This window comes from Alligator sinensis, unplaced genomic scaffold (genome assembly GCF_000455745.1).
Source record: "Alligator sinensis unplaced genomic scaffold, ASM45574v1 scaffold602_1, whole genome shotgun sequence".
Taxonomy (NCBI): domain Eukaryota; kingdom Metazoa; phylum Chordata; order Crocodylia; family Alligatoridae; genus Alligator; species Alligator sinensis.
In genome coordinates, this window is record NW_005841976.1 from 130,646 (window position 1) to 147,663 (window position 17,018).

The 17,018-nt window shown below is 40.7% G+C and overlaps 1 protein-coding gene across 1 annotated transcript in view; it reads left to right on the forward strand.

Moving 5' to 3' along the window:
- Nucleotides 1-17,018, forward strand: part of SLC36A4 (solute carrier family 36 member 4) — a 109,211-nt gene that overhangs the window by 91,264 nt on the left and 929 nt on the right. Inside the window, exon 10 of the mRNA XM_025200836.1 lies at nucleotides 7,749-7,918. Within this exon, the coding sequence (XP_025056621.1) occupies nucleotides 7,749-7,918 (170 nt within the window). The remainder of the gene's footprint in view (nucleotides 1-7,748; nucleotides 7,919-17,018) is intronic.

Genomic DNA, 17,018 nt, shown 5'->3' on the forward strand with positions numbered 1-17,018 from the left:
TCACTGAACTTGCCTCCTAACTAAAATAACCTGAGGATGCCGACTCTTGGCTAAGCATTCGGGTAAGAAGAGGCAACACTACTAAAAGGACTTCTTGGAATTCATTCTTTGTAGAACATAATAATTATAATACATTATATAGGGTTAGCAATTACCATTTGCTTACCAAACACAAGGAGGACACAGATTTTGCCCTGAAGGTCACATAATCCAAAAATATTTTGTGTTGTGCTGAGTGGTTTATAATGAAGCCTTTTGTGTATGGACTTTTTAAAGTCAAATGGTATTTTATTCAGGTTTCCTTCCATACTACTACAGTTTTCATTACTGTTGTTAGCTATCAAATACAGAGCATTAGTGTGCAGAGTCCTCAGTTGGCCTTGGGTTCCGTTGCGCTAGGTACTGTCCCAACTCTTCGCCAGGTGCAGTCCCTGTCCCCCAAAACATAGAACCTCTGCAGTTCTGTAGACTGTTTAAAATTTCCTAAATACAGCTATATTTTTTACCTATCTAGGTTGTGAAAGTCACCTTTGCTTAATGTAAACTTCTTTCTTTATGACCTCATTTGCATGAGAAACTATACCTTAATAATTTAATTGATCTAATAGTAATAATTTTATCTAAACTGGTACAGTGTCATACAACCACCTCCTTGTGCGGATATAATTTCTGGTTTTAACTAAAGTGATTTCAAACTGATTTAGTAAATTTTGTACATTTCTTCATGTAAAATAAGGCCTAAATAATTTATAGGAGGATTAAGGAGGAATATTATAGAAGCTTCAAGAATATTAGTCACTCCTTTGGTAGTCAAAAAACCTAAAATCTATTTTAATATTCAGCTATCAACATTATGGAATGACTAGAGTAGTAAAACTGAAAACTAACTACGGAAAAAACTGGAAAGACTTAGTCTGTTTGGAAGATTACGAGCCTATAAAGTGTCTGTTTTAGCCTAAAGCTTGAGAAAATGTTTCAGAAGCTGTAATGCCTTAAGTGAATTAAATATCCGTCATAAAATCCTGAGATCATAAAATACCGAAATAAAAGTTGCTGTTGCTTTTATTAAAAAGCCAAGCCATTTGTTAGGAGTGCACATTCAATAAATGTTCCAAATTCTAGAACTTTTGAGAGATTCCCACTCAGGAAACTTTCATATGCCTACTTAGTGCCTGCAGGAAGGTGGAAAACCCGAGTTGATTTACCCCCTTCAGGTGCCCTGTCCCACCCTCTTTTTTTCAATCAACTATAGTGATAAATATGACTACATTAAATAAAATTAATACATAATCAAGGCACTATTATTTGGCTCAAAATCCTATCTTGATCATCTAAAATTTGATCAGAATGAATGCTGATATTATAAGTTTAAACCCAGGACAAGATTTTTTTTATTTTTTTTTCAAAAGCACTTTAAGGGACTAAAATGCCCGAATACACATGGGGACATAAATGAAAGCTGGGTTCCTAACAGTGTTAAATATATTTGAAACCCTCTCCCACCCCACCAGCCCGTAACTCTGACTGCACAGTCTTTTGCTCTTAAGCTTGCAAATAGGTTTTATTCAGAAATGATGTCAGCAGTTCTAAGATATGGTGGTTATGGAGCTGATGGTGATTTCCTGACTTCCCACCTGAAGCAAGTAATGATCTGGTAAGGGAGGGATATGTCTTTTCCCCTAAGCCACCGTTTTTCAGTCCCAGTGACCTCAGCTTCCAAGATCTAGATGCTTAGTTGTGCCTCTGTATCCTAGATCACACTGAATCAGGCTTTCTACATGGTTTTCCAGCAGGACATGATAATTCACTATTATATTCGATGCTTACTGCTCCTGGAGAAGGAGATGGGGAGAACACAAACCTTGTTCATGGCCATATTCCAGCCAGACAAAACACTTGTTTTAGGTTTTGGAATTAAGAATTCTTCAAGCTATTCTCTCCCCAAACTTGTCCCTGAGAAGACTTTTTTCATGTGGAGCATGTCAACAATTTGGATTAACCTGGAAGGTACTTTAGGATTTTTTAAATTGGATTCAGTGCATAGAATGTGTTTGACCTGATTTTGAATCTACATTCTCTTGATAATTTGTCCTGTGTGTAACTTGTTACTTTTGTAATAACATTTTTGTTAAACTTTTGATGTTGTTGTGCCTATTATTTGATAAGATGTTGTTAGATTTTGTGTTTGCATGCTTGTTTGTCAGTAGCTGAGCAGTACAGATATTCCATTGAGTTTTGTAAGAAATTGTGATTGCAGCATAGAGATAAGTCTATCTTTTTCTTTACTGGGAATCTTTCTACCTCTTCACACTAATGTACTCCTACTGATTCCTGGTGCAGTAAATGAGACCTACTAATTGCATAGACCTTTCCACCTCGTCCCCTCCATCACTGTAATTAATCATGCTAATTATTAATTTATAGCACTCCCTTTGTGTGTTATGATACTTCCTAATAGGATAACAAAGCAAAGAACTGAATAATTAGAATGCATTTCGCACAAATAACAAAAGAGTGAATGCATCATTAATCTAGAATTAAGTTTGAAATAACTAGACTTCCTGGAGCCATTGCCTCTACTTTCAGAAGTGACTAGGGATTTTTTTGGGGGTACTTTAGTTTTTGGATACTCAACTTGATACATAATAGGGTCCTGATTTTTTCAGAGGATGAATTTAATGACATCTGAAAACCAGGCTCCTCTAAAGTGTTTTTTTCCCCTTTCAAATTAGTTATGTAAAATCACCACTTTGAAACCTTAGGCCCACCTGTTAAAATCAACTTCATTAAAGCCATGTGTCCTGATGGTGATGCTACCTTTTTGCTTTTGTTTTCATTAAATGTTTGTGGTGGCTCAGTGAGACGTGTTTGGCACTGTAAAGTCATGGTAGTAATAGTTCTTTGAAGTTCTTTCTATTATCTGTGAGTAAAACTCAGACTTTTCAAAAGAGTAAGGGTTAGCTCTAGGGCTGAACTTCCTTTCCCCACAACCTTGCCAAACTTCTGTGTGCTTTGTTGTAAAGTATGTTGCAGGGGAAAAAGAGAAGAGTATAATTGTAGGAATTAAAATATTCTTTACAACTGCAGATCTTTGCTTTGAGATGTAATATTGGGAACTGGGGTCTTAAAGTGTGGCTGCTTCATGGAAATTGGGTCACATTCATCAATCACAGATGCAGGTTTTATGGCTCTACATACACTCAGTGAACTTCTACAAATCTAAGTAAAATAAAAATGTGAAAACATTCTTCAGAAAAAGCTAGTCACTTAACATTAATAAAATCCCATTGATTATTTATTTATTTGCTGCCTAGAATTACCAAAAAATGTAAGTAGTTTTAGTCACTGTTACTGGAATAGATTACTAGTTCAAAAGTTACTAATGCAAAAGGTCTAACCATTTCACTAGTGCTTTAGTTTTGTGACTGTTATGCAGAGCCAAAAACTACAGAGAATTATTATCAGGCATTTTTTTTTTAGAAGAGAAAACCAGGATCCCTAATTATTATGTACTGCTTATGTTATGGGGACTACCTAAATATACATATTGGGTGTTGGGCATAAAGCATGAAGTGATAAGCCCCAATGTAAAAAAAACACATGCCTAATTTTAAACAAGTAAGAAGTGCTTACAAGGACTCCCAGGAAGGTGGAAGCTGGAAGCTTGTGACCTCTGGCAGCAAGCAGAAATCTTTTATCTCCATGCACAGCAGTTTGTCTGGAAAATAGATGTGGAGCCCTAACAACAGAGGGCAAGGAGCATGTTCCATTGGTGCAGAAGGATAGGCCAGGCCTCCCCAAGATGGGAAGGATTAAGATGACTGTCACCAAGAAGAAGTGATGGGTGGTGGTGGTTGAAGACTCCATTCTGCAGGGGATGGAGGGATCCATCTGCCAACCTGACCTGTTGTCTCTGGAAGTCTGCTGCTTGCTTGGAGCCCAGATCCATGATGTCATGGAGATATCACTGAGACTCATTCGGCCCCATGCTGCTCATCCATGCGGGCTCCAGTGATACTGCCTAGGAAGACCCTGAGCAGATAAAAAGTGACTACAGGGCTCTGGGTGCAAGGATAAAGGGGGCAGGGGCTCAGGTGGTGTTCTCTTCAATCCTTCCAGTCGAGGGAAAGGGCCTGGGCAGGAGCAGGTGCATCCTGCAGATCAATGCCTGGCTATGCAGGTGGTATCACCAGCAGGGCTTTGGCTTCTTTGACCATGGGATGATGTTCCAAGAAGAAGGATTGTTGGGAAGAGACGGGATCCACCTGACGAAGAGAGGGAAGAGCATCTTCACAGACAGGCTCCCTAACCTGGTGAGGAGGACTTTAAACTAAGTTCATCATGGGATGGAGACCAAAGCCCTGAGGTAAGTGGGGAAGAGGGAGATATGGAAGAAGAGCAAGCAGAAGGGGGCTTCAGGGGAGGTGCTCTCGTATTTCCTGGGAAATCAGGGTGATCAACTGGTCACCTCAGGTGCCTGGACATGAAGGCACAGAGCCTGGGAAACGGGCAGGAAGAATTGGAAGTCCTTGCACAGTTAGGGAACTATGACGTGATTGGAATAAGAAAGACTTGGTGGGAGCTCACCTGATTGGAGCAGTGTCATGGATGGATACAAATCTTTCAGGAAGGACAGGCAGGGGAGAAGAGGAGGAGTTCCACTTTATGTAAAAGAGTCATATGATTGCTCAGGGCTTCAGTATGAAACTGGAGATAGGCCTATTGAAAGTCTCTGGGTTAGGGTCAAAAGAGAGAGTAACAAGGGTGATGTTATGGTGGGGATCTACTGTAGACCACCAGACCGGGAGGAACTGATGGATGAGGATTTCTTCAAACAGCTAGCAGAAGTTTCCCAGTCAGAGGCCCTGGTTCTCATAGGGGACTTCAATCACCCTGACATCTGCTGGGAGGGCAATACAGCATTGTGCAGGCAATTCAAGAGGTTTTTGGAGTGTTGAGGTCAAATTCCTGGTGCAAGTGCAGGATCGGCCAAATAGGGGCATGCTCTTCTTGATCTGCTGCTCACAAACAGGGAAAAATGGGTGGGGAATGGAGTAGCGGATGGCAACTTAGGCAGCAGTGACCATGAAATGATTGACTTCAGGATCCTGAGGAATGGATGGATGGAGAGCAGCAAGGTAAGGACCCTGGACTTCCAAAAAGCAGACTTTGACTCACTCGGGGAACTCATGGGCAGGATACTCTGGGAAGCCAGTCTGATGGGGAGAGGAGTCCAGGATCACTGGCTATATTTTAAAGAAGCCTTACTGAGAGTGCAGGAACAAACCATCCTGATGTACAGGAAGATTAGCAAGTATGACAGAAGACCGGCTTGGCTTAGCAGCGAACTCTTTAGTAAACTAAATCACAAAAAGGAAGCTTATTAAGAAGTGGAAACTTGAACAAACAACAAGGGAGGAGTATAAGAATATTTCTTGGGCATGCAGGAATGAAGTCAGGAAGGCCAAAGCACAATTGGAGTTACAGCTGGCAAGGGATGTGAAGGGAAACAGGAAGGGTCAGTCACAAGAGGAGGATCAGAGAAAGTGTGAGTCCCTTACTGAATGGGGGAGGCAACTTAGTGAAAGAGGATGCAGAAAATGCTGACATACTCAATGCCTTTTTCACCTTATTTTTCACAGGCAAGATCAGCTTCTAGACTAGTGCACCTGGCAGCACAGTTTTGGAAGGAGGTGGTGAGCAGTCAGCAGTGATGAAAGAACAGGTTAGGGACTTTTCAGAAAACCTGGAGGTATACAAGTCCATGGGGCCGGATGGGATGCACCCAAGGGTGCTGAAGGAGTTGGCTGATGTGATTGCAGAGCCACTAGCTATCATCTTTGAAAATTCATGGCTATCAGGAGAGATCCCAAATGATTGGAAAAGGGCAAACATAGTAACCAAATTTAAGAAAGGGAAAAAGGAGGATCCAGGGAACTATAGACCAGTCAGCCTCACCTCAGTCCCTGGAAAAATCATGGAGCAGATCCTCAAGGAATTCACTTTAAGCATTTGGAGAATGTGATTAGGAACAGTAAACATGGATTCATCAAGGGCAAGTCATGCCTGATGAACTTGATTGCCTTCTATGATGAGATGACTGGCTCTGTGGATGCAGGGAAACCAGTGAATGTGGTATACCCTGAATTTTAGCAAGACTTTTGATATCCCACAGCATTCTCACAGGCAAGCTAAGGAAGTACGGGCTGGATGAGTGGACTGTAAGGTGGATAGAAGACTGGCTAGAGCATCGGGCTCAGAGCGTAGTAATTAATAGATTGATGTCCTGTTGGCAGAGTGCCCCAGGGGTTGGCCCTGGGGCTGGTTTTGTTCAATATCTGCATCAAAGACCTGGAACATGGCATAGAAATGCACCCTCAGCAAGTTTGCAGATGACACCAAGCTGGGGGGAGTAGTAGATCTGCTGGAGGGTAGGGCTAGGATTCAGAATGACCTTGACAAGTTGGAGGATTGGACCTCATGAGGTTCAACAAAGACAAGTGCAAAGTCCTGCACTTAGGACGGCACAATTCCGTGCACCAGTACAGGCTGGGGGCTGACTGGCTGGGCAGCAGTTCTGCAGAAAAGGAGCTGGGGGTTACAGTGGACAATAAACTGAATATGAGCCAATAGTGTGCCCTAGTTGCCAAGAAGGCTAACAGCATACTGGGCTGCATTGGTAGCAGTGTTGCCAGGAGGGCAAGGAAAGTATTTATTCCCCCTTATTCAGCACTGGTGAGGCCACATCTGGAGTACTGTGTTCAGTTTTGGGCCCCCACTACAGAAAGGATGTGAACAAATTGAGAGAGTCTAGTGGAGGGCAATGAAAATGTTGAAGGTGCTGGGGAACATGACATGAGGAGAGGCTGAGGGAATGTCTTATTTAGTCTAGAGAAGAGAAGACTGAGAGGGGATTTTGTAACAGCTTTCAGCTACCTGAAGGGAGGTTCGAAATTAGATGGAGCTAGACTGGTCTTACTGGTGGCAGATGACAGAACAAGGAGCAACAGTCTCAAGTTGCAGCAAGGGAAATTTAGGTTAGATATTTGAAAATCATTTCTCATAAGGAGGGTAGTAAAACACTGGAACAGGTTACCCAGAGAGGTTGTTGAATCTTCATCTTCGGAGGTTTTTAAGACCTGGCTAGACAGAGCCTTAGATGGGACCATTTAGTTGGGGATGGTCCTGCTTTGAGCAGGGGGTTAGACTAGATGAGCTCCTGATGTCCCTTCCAACTCTATTTTTCTATGATGTCTATGAATCCAAGTAGTTCGGATGTTTGCTGTGTTAGACTGAAGCCAGGCAGAAGGCAGGGCAGTAGCTTATGGACTAATTGGTTCAGAGGCATGTCCTTTCATATGTGTCAGCTTACTTTGTCAGATGCTGAATTCTTCAGTTTCATTGCATCTGATGAAAATTGTTGTCTAAGAAAGCCTCTCTGAACAAGTTTGTCTCCAAGGTGCCACCTGCCATACCTTCTAAGCCTGTGAAATAATCATGTTGAAATTGGTGATTGCTCATGCTTAAGCACTTGGCTAAGTGGGGCCACCCTCCTTCTCCCTGAAGTTCTGAATCTAGGAAGGTGAACAGTGGGAAAGGGATGGGCAAAGAAGGATAAAACATACAACCAACCATGTACATAAAATTGTATATCATAACAATCTGCAATATTTTATTTTGTGAGATGATCCTTTTTGCTGAAAAAAAATCTTTGCAACTAACACATCCTGTAAAAATGTTTTTAACAGGTTGTATCAATCAGTAAAAATTCTGTACTCCTTCGGGATTTTTGTGACGTACTCAATTCAGTACTACGTTCCAGCAGAGATCATCATTCCAGCCATCACTTCAAAAGTGCAGCATAAATGGAAGCTTTTCTGTGAACTAGTGGTGAGGATTCTCTTAGTCTGCTCAACCTGTAAGTACACATGCAACCTTTATTGAGATTCTTGCTGTTAAATGTCTTAGAACATGCATTCTTGAAAGGAGGTTTCATTCTGAGCTATTGTTAGAGGGGAGGAGTGGGCCAATACAAGACTTCATTGCAAGTGCTTATTTTCTGGATTTAATTAAAAAAAACAAAAAAACCAACCATCAGTACCGCAGTCTTTGGTTTGATTTATGGTATGACAACTTCTGGGTGAGTCAGACTGATGGAGACTTTGACAATGTAAGTCTCTTTTGGCAATAAATTTGCCATCCTTATTACAACACAGTGGCGTAACAAGAAGTATTTGCACCTTTAGCAGTAGCAGTTAGCATCTACTAGGATATGCTGTGTAATGCGTGGGAGATGGGTCAAGTTACATGTCTTCCATTTTCAGTCTTGGATCCTTTTTCTATAAGGAAGATTTTGCAGATTTTTTGGATTACTTTGCTATGAGTCAGTATTTTGTCCATTTACATGAAGGCAAGGTAAACTCTTCAAACTAATTTCAAGTAAGGAGATGGGTTTAAACTCCAAGCCTCCCTCCCCCTATCCACCCTTCCTCCCTGTGGGGAAAAAAAATAGTTGAAGAGAATGAATGAGAGATTGTATAGCAGGACCACACTGCTGCTTGCTACTCTCTAAATTTCAGTGATGGGATATGGTAGAACAGGTGCAAGGAAAGGCCAAATGTTTTACTGGAGTATTTGAAAATGTTAACTTTTTGATTGTAGCAATGCACTTGATGAAAAATCATGTGATAAGGCTTTCCTCTCTTAGCAGCTATGATATTTATGGCCCTATAATGGGAGCAACAGTGGTTCTTTTCCTTTGGTACTTGGCATTACATTATTTCTATGCAGATTGTACAAATGATATGCATTTGGCAAGCACATTATGGGTAAGAGGCTCATTCAGTAATGTCCCTGAGCTCTGGAAGGATCCTCTGATTTGTTGTTTCTGCACCAAAAGATAACATTGGAGTAGAGGAAAGAGGGAGGAACTGGCACCCATTTTGTCTTGGATGGTTTCCACCTCTATCTTGTCTTCTTGGTTTCACTGCTTGCTTTTTTATTTCCTCTTCTTTCTCTTTCTCTCTCCTTTTCCCCCTTCCTATCCTATGTTCTTTTTCCCCTCCTATCCTATGTTTGCCTTTCAGCATCCTGTAGGCTTTGCATCCTGTTTCTTCCATGGTTCTCCACATACAGAAACGTTGGATGACACTCCTTTCACTCCTCCCAAGTCTCCAGTTATTCTTACCTTCACTTCCCCTTCTTGGTTTTTTTTTTTTTGAACATTCAGTTGTGATGCTTGTGGCACTACCCCAGCTGCCTTTGTCCTCTTTTAAACCATAAAATATGTGGCTTCAAAGTATTCCTACATTGGTACTCTTCTCATTTTTACATCTCTATTACTTCCTTACCTGGTGTCGTGGACCTTAACAGGCAGCCAAGCCTGGAGTAATTGCCCAGCTGGCCAAACCTGCCAAAAGCCATACATAATTAATCAGGTGGCCACTGTTGAGGCTTTCTGATTGGCTACTGGGGAGAGCAGACTCCTCATTTTAAGTCCACCTGTGGCAACAGACTGCAGGCTAGATAACAGTTCTGCCTGAAGAGCTGATGTGGTAGGCTTTTTTGCATCCCATGTTTTCTGGTTTTATGGCTTCCTTCCTTGCTTTGTTCTGCCTCTAGACTTTTGCTTTTGGGAACTCTGCTTTGCTTTGATAATTTTGGTCTCGACCCCTGAACCTTGACTTGGCTTTGGACTCTGCCTCTGGATTTTGCCTTTGGATCTGGTAACTTGATCCCTGATTCCTGACTCTGACCTGGCTTGTGATTTGGACTCTGCCCTTGGGTCCTGCCTTCCCCCAGTGGTCTACATACTAGGTCAGACCACCTACGTCCAGGTCCTCACACCTGGATAGTTAATACAGATTTGTTTGCCCAAGAGCAAGGCAGACAAGTACGTCTCTTGTACTTACACTGCAGTAACTTTTAACCCATTGTCACTGCTCTGCGTTTACACCCATCTTCTAGTTTTATCCTTTTTTTTTTAAATCAGGCACTGGTTATAATCAGGAATTGGTTACAACACTGCTTCACTCTTGCCAAGAACTAGACATGCTTGCTGAAGCAATTTAGAAAGAAGCTTTTTTTAAATCAGGTTAACAGTAACAATATTTTTAAAACATTATTGAATGGTATCTGTGACAAAATATATTGTAATGTCTGGACTGTGTAGAAGCCCTAAAGGGACTTTTGCCAACTTAAACCCATCTGCTAGAAACAAAAAAAGAGTTTATGATACTAATAACACATTAGATTTTTAACTGAGAATTTGAGAAATCCAGTTAATCTTTCATGATGGCATTGATTTTTTTTTCCTTCCATTTTTCATTTCTCAAATCAGAATCAGACAAGTCATCATTTTATTGTTTTACAAGTCTACTAGTGTTAGAGTGATGCTGTAGCCATGATAGTCCAGAAATTATGCGAGACAAGGATTTTTTTTTTTAATCTGATATTTTTTTATTGAACCAACTGAATGGTTGGAATAAAATTAGGCAAGCTTTTGAATGCCATAGATTCACTTCCAAAAAAACGTTACAAATCTGCTAGACATTTAACAGAAAACTGGCATGTGGTCACTGCCCAAAGAAGTTTGTGTTAAGTGAAGGAGTTGACAAACAAGTACAGAGAAGATACATCATGAAGAAGAAATAACATGAGGTGAGGGACACAAGATTGTGCAATTAGACCATCAGACCTACATGCTTCCAGATGATACAGATGGATTTTATTTTTAATATAATGTGTAGTCCCTTGTAGGATTCAAAACCTCCAAAGTGTATCACTGAGCACCTGGAAAAAAAAGCAAGCGTATTTACTTTCTTTTGTTCTAAAACCCTTATTTGGCTGGAATTTTTGAATTATTGGAATATTCCCATTAGTGATAGATCTTAAGCATGTATTAAAATAATATTGATCTGCATGTATGTAGACAGTACTCATTTAATTGGTAATATTGTATTGAACCTTTGACTTCATTTATGCAGCATGATACAAAAACATATTTTTATGCTGCAACAGGTTCTCAAGCTGTAACTTATGGTGAGTGTATATATAATGTATATTATCTATTCAGATAAAGATCCCAAGCAGGCTTACAGGCTGTCCTGCATATTTAACTAGTTACATTCTAAACTTATATTTTTCCTTCAGAACCTCTCTTTTCTACAATTGCATCTGAGGCCATGTACAGATGTACTTTTGAAGCACTCCAATTTGGAGCGCTTCCCATTTGAAGCATTTCAGTGTAGTGCAAATGTGCAGCCTGTAGCCATATCCCTCTGCCAGAGTTAACTTCAAGTTAACTGTGGCAGCTTGCAGTGGCAGTGCTCTTTAGCTTGGGGTATGTTAAGGTGATGATACTCATTGTCCTAGCATCCCACAGTGCTCTGTTGCCCCACAAGCTGTCTATAGCAGGGGGTGTAGCCTTCTTTCTTGGATCTCTCGAGTGTATTTTAACAACTTTTGCAGCACCAGGACACTGACCACCATTGTCCCCCGCTTTATCCATAGGATGTTAGGATGCTCCGTCTTGTGGTTGTGAGACAGGGTTGACTGTGTTGGTTAGACATGGATTTGTATGGGATAGTTTGGATAGGGATGATCCTACCTTAAGCAGGAGGTTGGTCTAGATCAGCGGTTCTCAACCTTTTGCACCCTGAGACCCACCAACCATTTTGTAAAAAAAAAAACCCTGGTCCCACCATGATAAAAACAAAACCCTATTTTTTCCAGGAAGTGTATTTTTTACATTTTATTGGTATAATTGTGCAAACAACTTTGATTTTTTTCAATTGGGCAATGAGTTCCACGTACATGATGCATCCCACTGGTTGAGAAACACTGGTCTAGATGATCTCTAGAGGTCCCTTTTGAGCCATACTTTTCTGTGATTCTATGAGAGAGAGGTTAACTGCAAATGAGTACAGTACTCTCCTATATGCTGGGAAGTCCTTGGTAACCTCTGTAGCCTGTGAGGCCTGCAAGGATTCCTACTCTCCAGCCCCCTGCCTAGAGACTGGGAATGCTTTGGCCTCTGATCTCTTGAAAAGATGGGAGCGGAGCAGTGTGAGATGCTGTAGAACCAGACAACCCCTTGTCACATTTCATGGAATTTCAGGAAGTGCTTCAAAGATGTTCCTTATTCTTTTGAGGATCATATTTGAAGTACTTCTTAGGTTATGAACATTTGTATGCTTGCTGTGTGGAGTTTCTCAAAACATTTATGTGGGTCCAGGGCCACTTTACTTTCCATTTTTGAAGGCAGCTTTTATCTGTCTTGGAGACAGGATATAGACCCTCTGCTAAAGTCCTTTTCATTGCTGCTTTGTGGATTAATAGGCACATTTATAGTTTTTTCATGGTTCACTTACAGCTTTGTTCACAAAGTACAAAAGTCTGGTGATCATGGAGTGGCCATTGAAAGATTTCTCCAGCCTAATTTTTTCTGATGGTGTTCTGTGTGCAGTTCTCCCCCTTTCTTTCTTCCTCCCTCCCTCCCTCCCCGCCCCCCCAAATAAAAATAAAAATAAAGGGTTCAGCATATTGAAATCAACAGGAAATGCAGGAGTCCACCACCTTTGCCAATCATGCCACAAGCCCATATAGACTTTTAGAGAGATCCAGGGCACATATTAACAAGCACAAGAAAAGACTTTGCAATTCATCTTCTACCAGAAGAGTCGAAAGATTGAGTTGCTTTTGCTGCTGGTGTTAACCGAATTGCGTAAAGGTGTAATCCTGAAATAAAATATCTTGATGGAAGCAGTTAAGCTACATGGAAATAAAGGAATGAAAATACCATGAGGAAAAAATGTAAGCAATAGTTAGTTTTTAAAGATCAATGATTGTTTGATACCTTGTTTTCAAAATAAGTAATGAATTTTTTTTCATGACCCAGTGAAGACTGATGAAATGCACTTTGCAGCATATGATGAAAAGGCTGGAGCTCAGAGCTAATAGTATCTTTTATCTTTGTGAGAAATAAATATGTAAAAATACCTTGTATGAGAGATTTGTTGCAGAACTGTGAAACTGCTCTTAAAACTGAGAGTAAGGAAATATTTAATTGAATTGCTGACTTTGAGGAGTTAGCAGAACTAAGGGAAGTTTGGATTAAACTAATTGAACTGTACTTATCCAATTGTATTTATGAAATGAGGTACTAAAAAATTACTTTCCTAAAAAAATTCAGTGTGAGCTGCTGCAATTTTACTAGGTGATCACCATATTTACCCAAATCCAAGATGACCTTGAATTTAAGATAATCCTCCTTCCCCCCAGTTAGATTCTATACTTGGAAAATTATAAGTTTGTTATAAGTGGTGGAGAAGCAATGGTTGGATGGGGGGCAGGCAGCCTGACCCTGGCCTCTTGTCTGCCTACACTTTATCCCCCAGGCCACGTGCCACCCCCTGGTGCCTTCCCCTCTGGCCACTTTGCCCTTCTGGTGCCTGTCACCCCTGTCCCTTGCTCTCACCCACTGCTGCATGCTATGCAGCTGGGTGCCTCTGTGCTGGGTCCCATGGTGCCCCAATGCCTCACTTTGTGGATTCCCACTGTCTCTTGTGACTGCAGGTACTGGATTGTTACTTGATACTCAGTTCTAATATGAGGTTTTATTTTCCCCATGTTGAATGAGGGGAAATTTGAGTAAATGTTAAATTCATCATTCTGTTTAAATTCAGTTAGTTTCTGTCTATTTTTTCCCATTTATCACAGGCCTCATTTAAACAATGAAAACTTTTGGCTTTGAATATTTGGGAATCAGACAAGATGGAATACAGTCAGGTTTTTGATGAGTGTCTGGTGAAAATGCCAGTATTTGTGACCTGAAATATATCAACAAAATACTTCTTTAGATTAGTTACAGCACAGGTCAGAGGAAGAAACTAAAATAAAATTCAAAGCCTTAAATGTTCTACAGAGGATTTAACCTGCATATATAGAATTAAGAGATTAAATCATTTCCTTAGATGTTGCATGTGCATTAATCATGGATGGCATTTTTGAGTAACAAATGTCTTTCCTATAGGCAAGAATGAGTAACAAAAAATAAATTGAATCATTACTGTAGTAAAAACAAACATATTTGTGCATGAATAGCAAATGGAGACTTTAAACAAGGAAAAGTTTATGAAGAGTCAATAAAAGGAAATGATATAGGGCTGCTATAATGCCATTAATTGTTTCATGATATTTGTAATTTTGATTTTCTTTTTTTTTTTTCCTTTTGGATTTGTGTGTGTGTGTTTTATTGGTTACACAGGAAGCATAAGAATACTTCTACTTCTTTATTCGAAGGTTTGGATTTAAATTTCATTTAAGAAATAGGAACATATTCTTAACATGTTTCTAATTCTATACTGAGTTGCCAAAGATGAGAAAAAGGTTACTTCTACTTATTCTGGTATCTTTGGAGAAAGAATTAGCCATTTAATGCCAAGTCTGTGTCCTGACCAACATTTCTTTTTCTAGTAATAGTAACATATACATAATCACTAGCATAGTTATTTGTTGCAGTATATGGAATATTGTTGGAATATAATAGCTCTTGTACTTTATAGCAGTTTGCGCATTTAACATTTTATAGGTGGATTTGGCAGATATATAGCAAATACTCTAGAGAGCCCTTTATTATATTGATTCAGGCTAGAAATGTTTTTCATCATAAGTTGATGTAGGGAATGTATCTTATGGAATCATTTTTTAGCAGTATATGGATTTTTTTTTTAATTGCAAAAATAATTTTAAGACTACTCGCAAAATAGCTTGAAATAGGTTGAGCACCTCTGTTCTAGGCCAGGAATTGTCAACTGGGTACTTGGGAAGGACCTAGGGGGTATGTGCAGGTGGGCAGGGACGGAGCGCTGCTACCCTGCGTTGCCACCTACCAGGAGTGGGGGGGCGAGGGGGGGTGGGGCAAGGACAGCAGCACCTCTCTGTGGAGCACACAGGCATCACCCAGCCAGCTGGATACGGAGACGGGGTGCAAGAAGCACGCACATAGCGGCTGCCATCCACCACCCCTTGATGCTGCCAATTCACTTTCAGCAGCGTGCCACCCTCTTTCCACCTCCCCCCACCCTCTGTGTCTGGCCACTGGGGGGGTACACTTATTAAAAAAGGTTGAAAACTGCTGTTCTAGGCCATCTGGCTCCCTTACCAGATGAGTGGTATGGGACAGGTCTACAGGCCAGATCCCACATACAGGACTCACACATGATGGCTAGTCTTCAGGTGCACTCCAGCCATGGAGTGACTCCATATGCTGGCCTAACCTTGCATGTCATGTGTGCCTGCATCCCAACATGGGGGATCGGACTCGATGATCTATTGAGGTCCCTTCCGACCCTAACATCTATGAATCTATGAACTGTGCTGGCCCAATGGCATGATCTGGTGCACATAGTCATGTTATCTGGCTTCAGGATTTCCCCATGGGTCTAGAAATTTAGTGGCAGGGGAGTGGTGATGGTGTTAATTGCTGCAGCTCTAAGCTCTACCACCACTCTTCTGCTGTAAAATTTCCAGATCTGTGGGAAGTCCCATAGGCTAGATTAGCATTTCTCAACCTGTAGGTCACAACCCAAAAGTGGGCCACAAGAATATATGAAAGGGTTACAAACAAACTTTAAAAATGGATCAACAAACTTTTAAAAGTAGATTCTGCTTCAAAGGAGAAAAACATGGAGAACCATGGCTTTTCCCTTGCAGGCTGTCAGTTCCAGCCTGCAAGGGGCTGCTTGGGGGCCTCCAGGCCCTACAACATTCCCCCCCGCCCCCCACACACACACACACTCATTGCTCCACACACGGGGAGCTGGAGCGTGGGGGTACAGGTAGAAGGTTGGGAGTGAGGGGTGCTGGGTTGGGACTGGTCCTCGATGTTTACAAATCGGTCCTGGTACAAAAGAGGTTGAGGACCACTGGGCTAGATGACATGGCTCCAAAAACAATATGGCTCGTAGGCCAAAGGTTGAGCATCACTGGCCTAGGATGCTGGCACTGCGAGTTTAGTCTTGGTTTATTGTTCTACCAACAGTAAGAGTTTGGGAGTTTCTCAGTCTTTTCAACAGCCTATTGGCTCAGATTGTACTAAAGATGTGTGGTATCACATCCAACCTTTTGTGGTAACAAACCTATTAAAGTTATAAATCAAGCATTGAAAAGTGAGGAAATACCAGTTCTAAAGTAATCCAAGTCCATATGATTTTGCACCCTTATGTACTTGAATTTTTGTAGTCCTTCATTACCCTTTTTTTTCCATAGAAATATTCCTTCATTTAGAGCACATAATGGGTAGTGTTCATTGAATGAATTGGGTATATGTTGTGAGGTTGTTATCCCTAAAACTCTTTGTTTCTGCTTAGGTGGGGGACTGCAGATGTTTTCCTGGTTAAGCAGAGTTTTAAAAGCTGTCCATTCAGAAACCTGTAATTCTTTTACTATAATGATGATGCATTCTTGTCAAGCAGATGTTCTGGGTATTTCTGCCTTTAAAATACATGTTTGTGGCTTGTGAGATTTTTTTTTTTTTTTTAACCCAGCTCAGTGCAATCAGTTTAACAGTGCACTTCTCAGCTATACTGTGTTTGTTTGTCTGGTGCACTCCTGGAGGGGATAAAATTTTTATCTCTGAATTATATTCAGGTTTTATTACTCACCCCCAGTTAGTTATTATATCGTTTTAATATAAATACTTGCTTTTCAGTTGTTATAGTAGGAAAACCCATGTTTTACAGAAAACATGGAAGGAGGGTTTTTCTATAAACTTCTTTAGCTTTGGAACTTCGTTACTGCTGGAGCCCTGATTTGTTAACTACCTGTACAGAGAGTCCTGGTAGTTAACCTGGGCTAAGAACTTTGCATAAAGTAGTGAAATCTTTATAATAATTTTATTATTATAGTTTACTTTTGTTGGTACTCTATGTATTCCAGAATGTGGGCTGCATATCAACAGAAGTTCTAAAGAAATTAATGAAATATGGTTTAGGTAAATGTCAGTAACTTGCAAATTA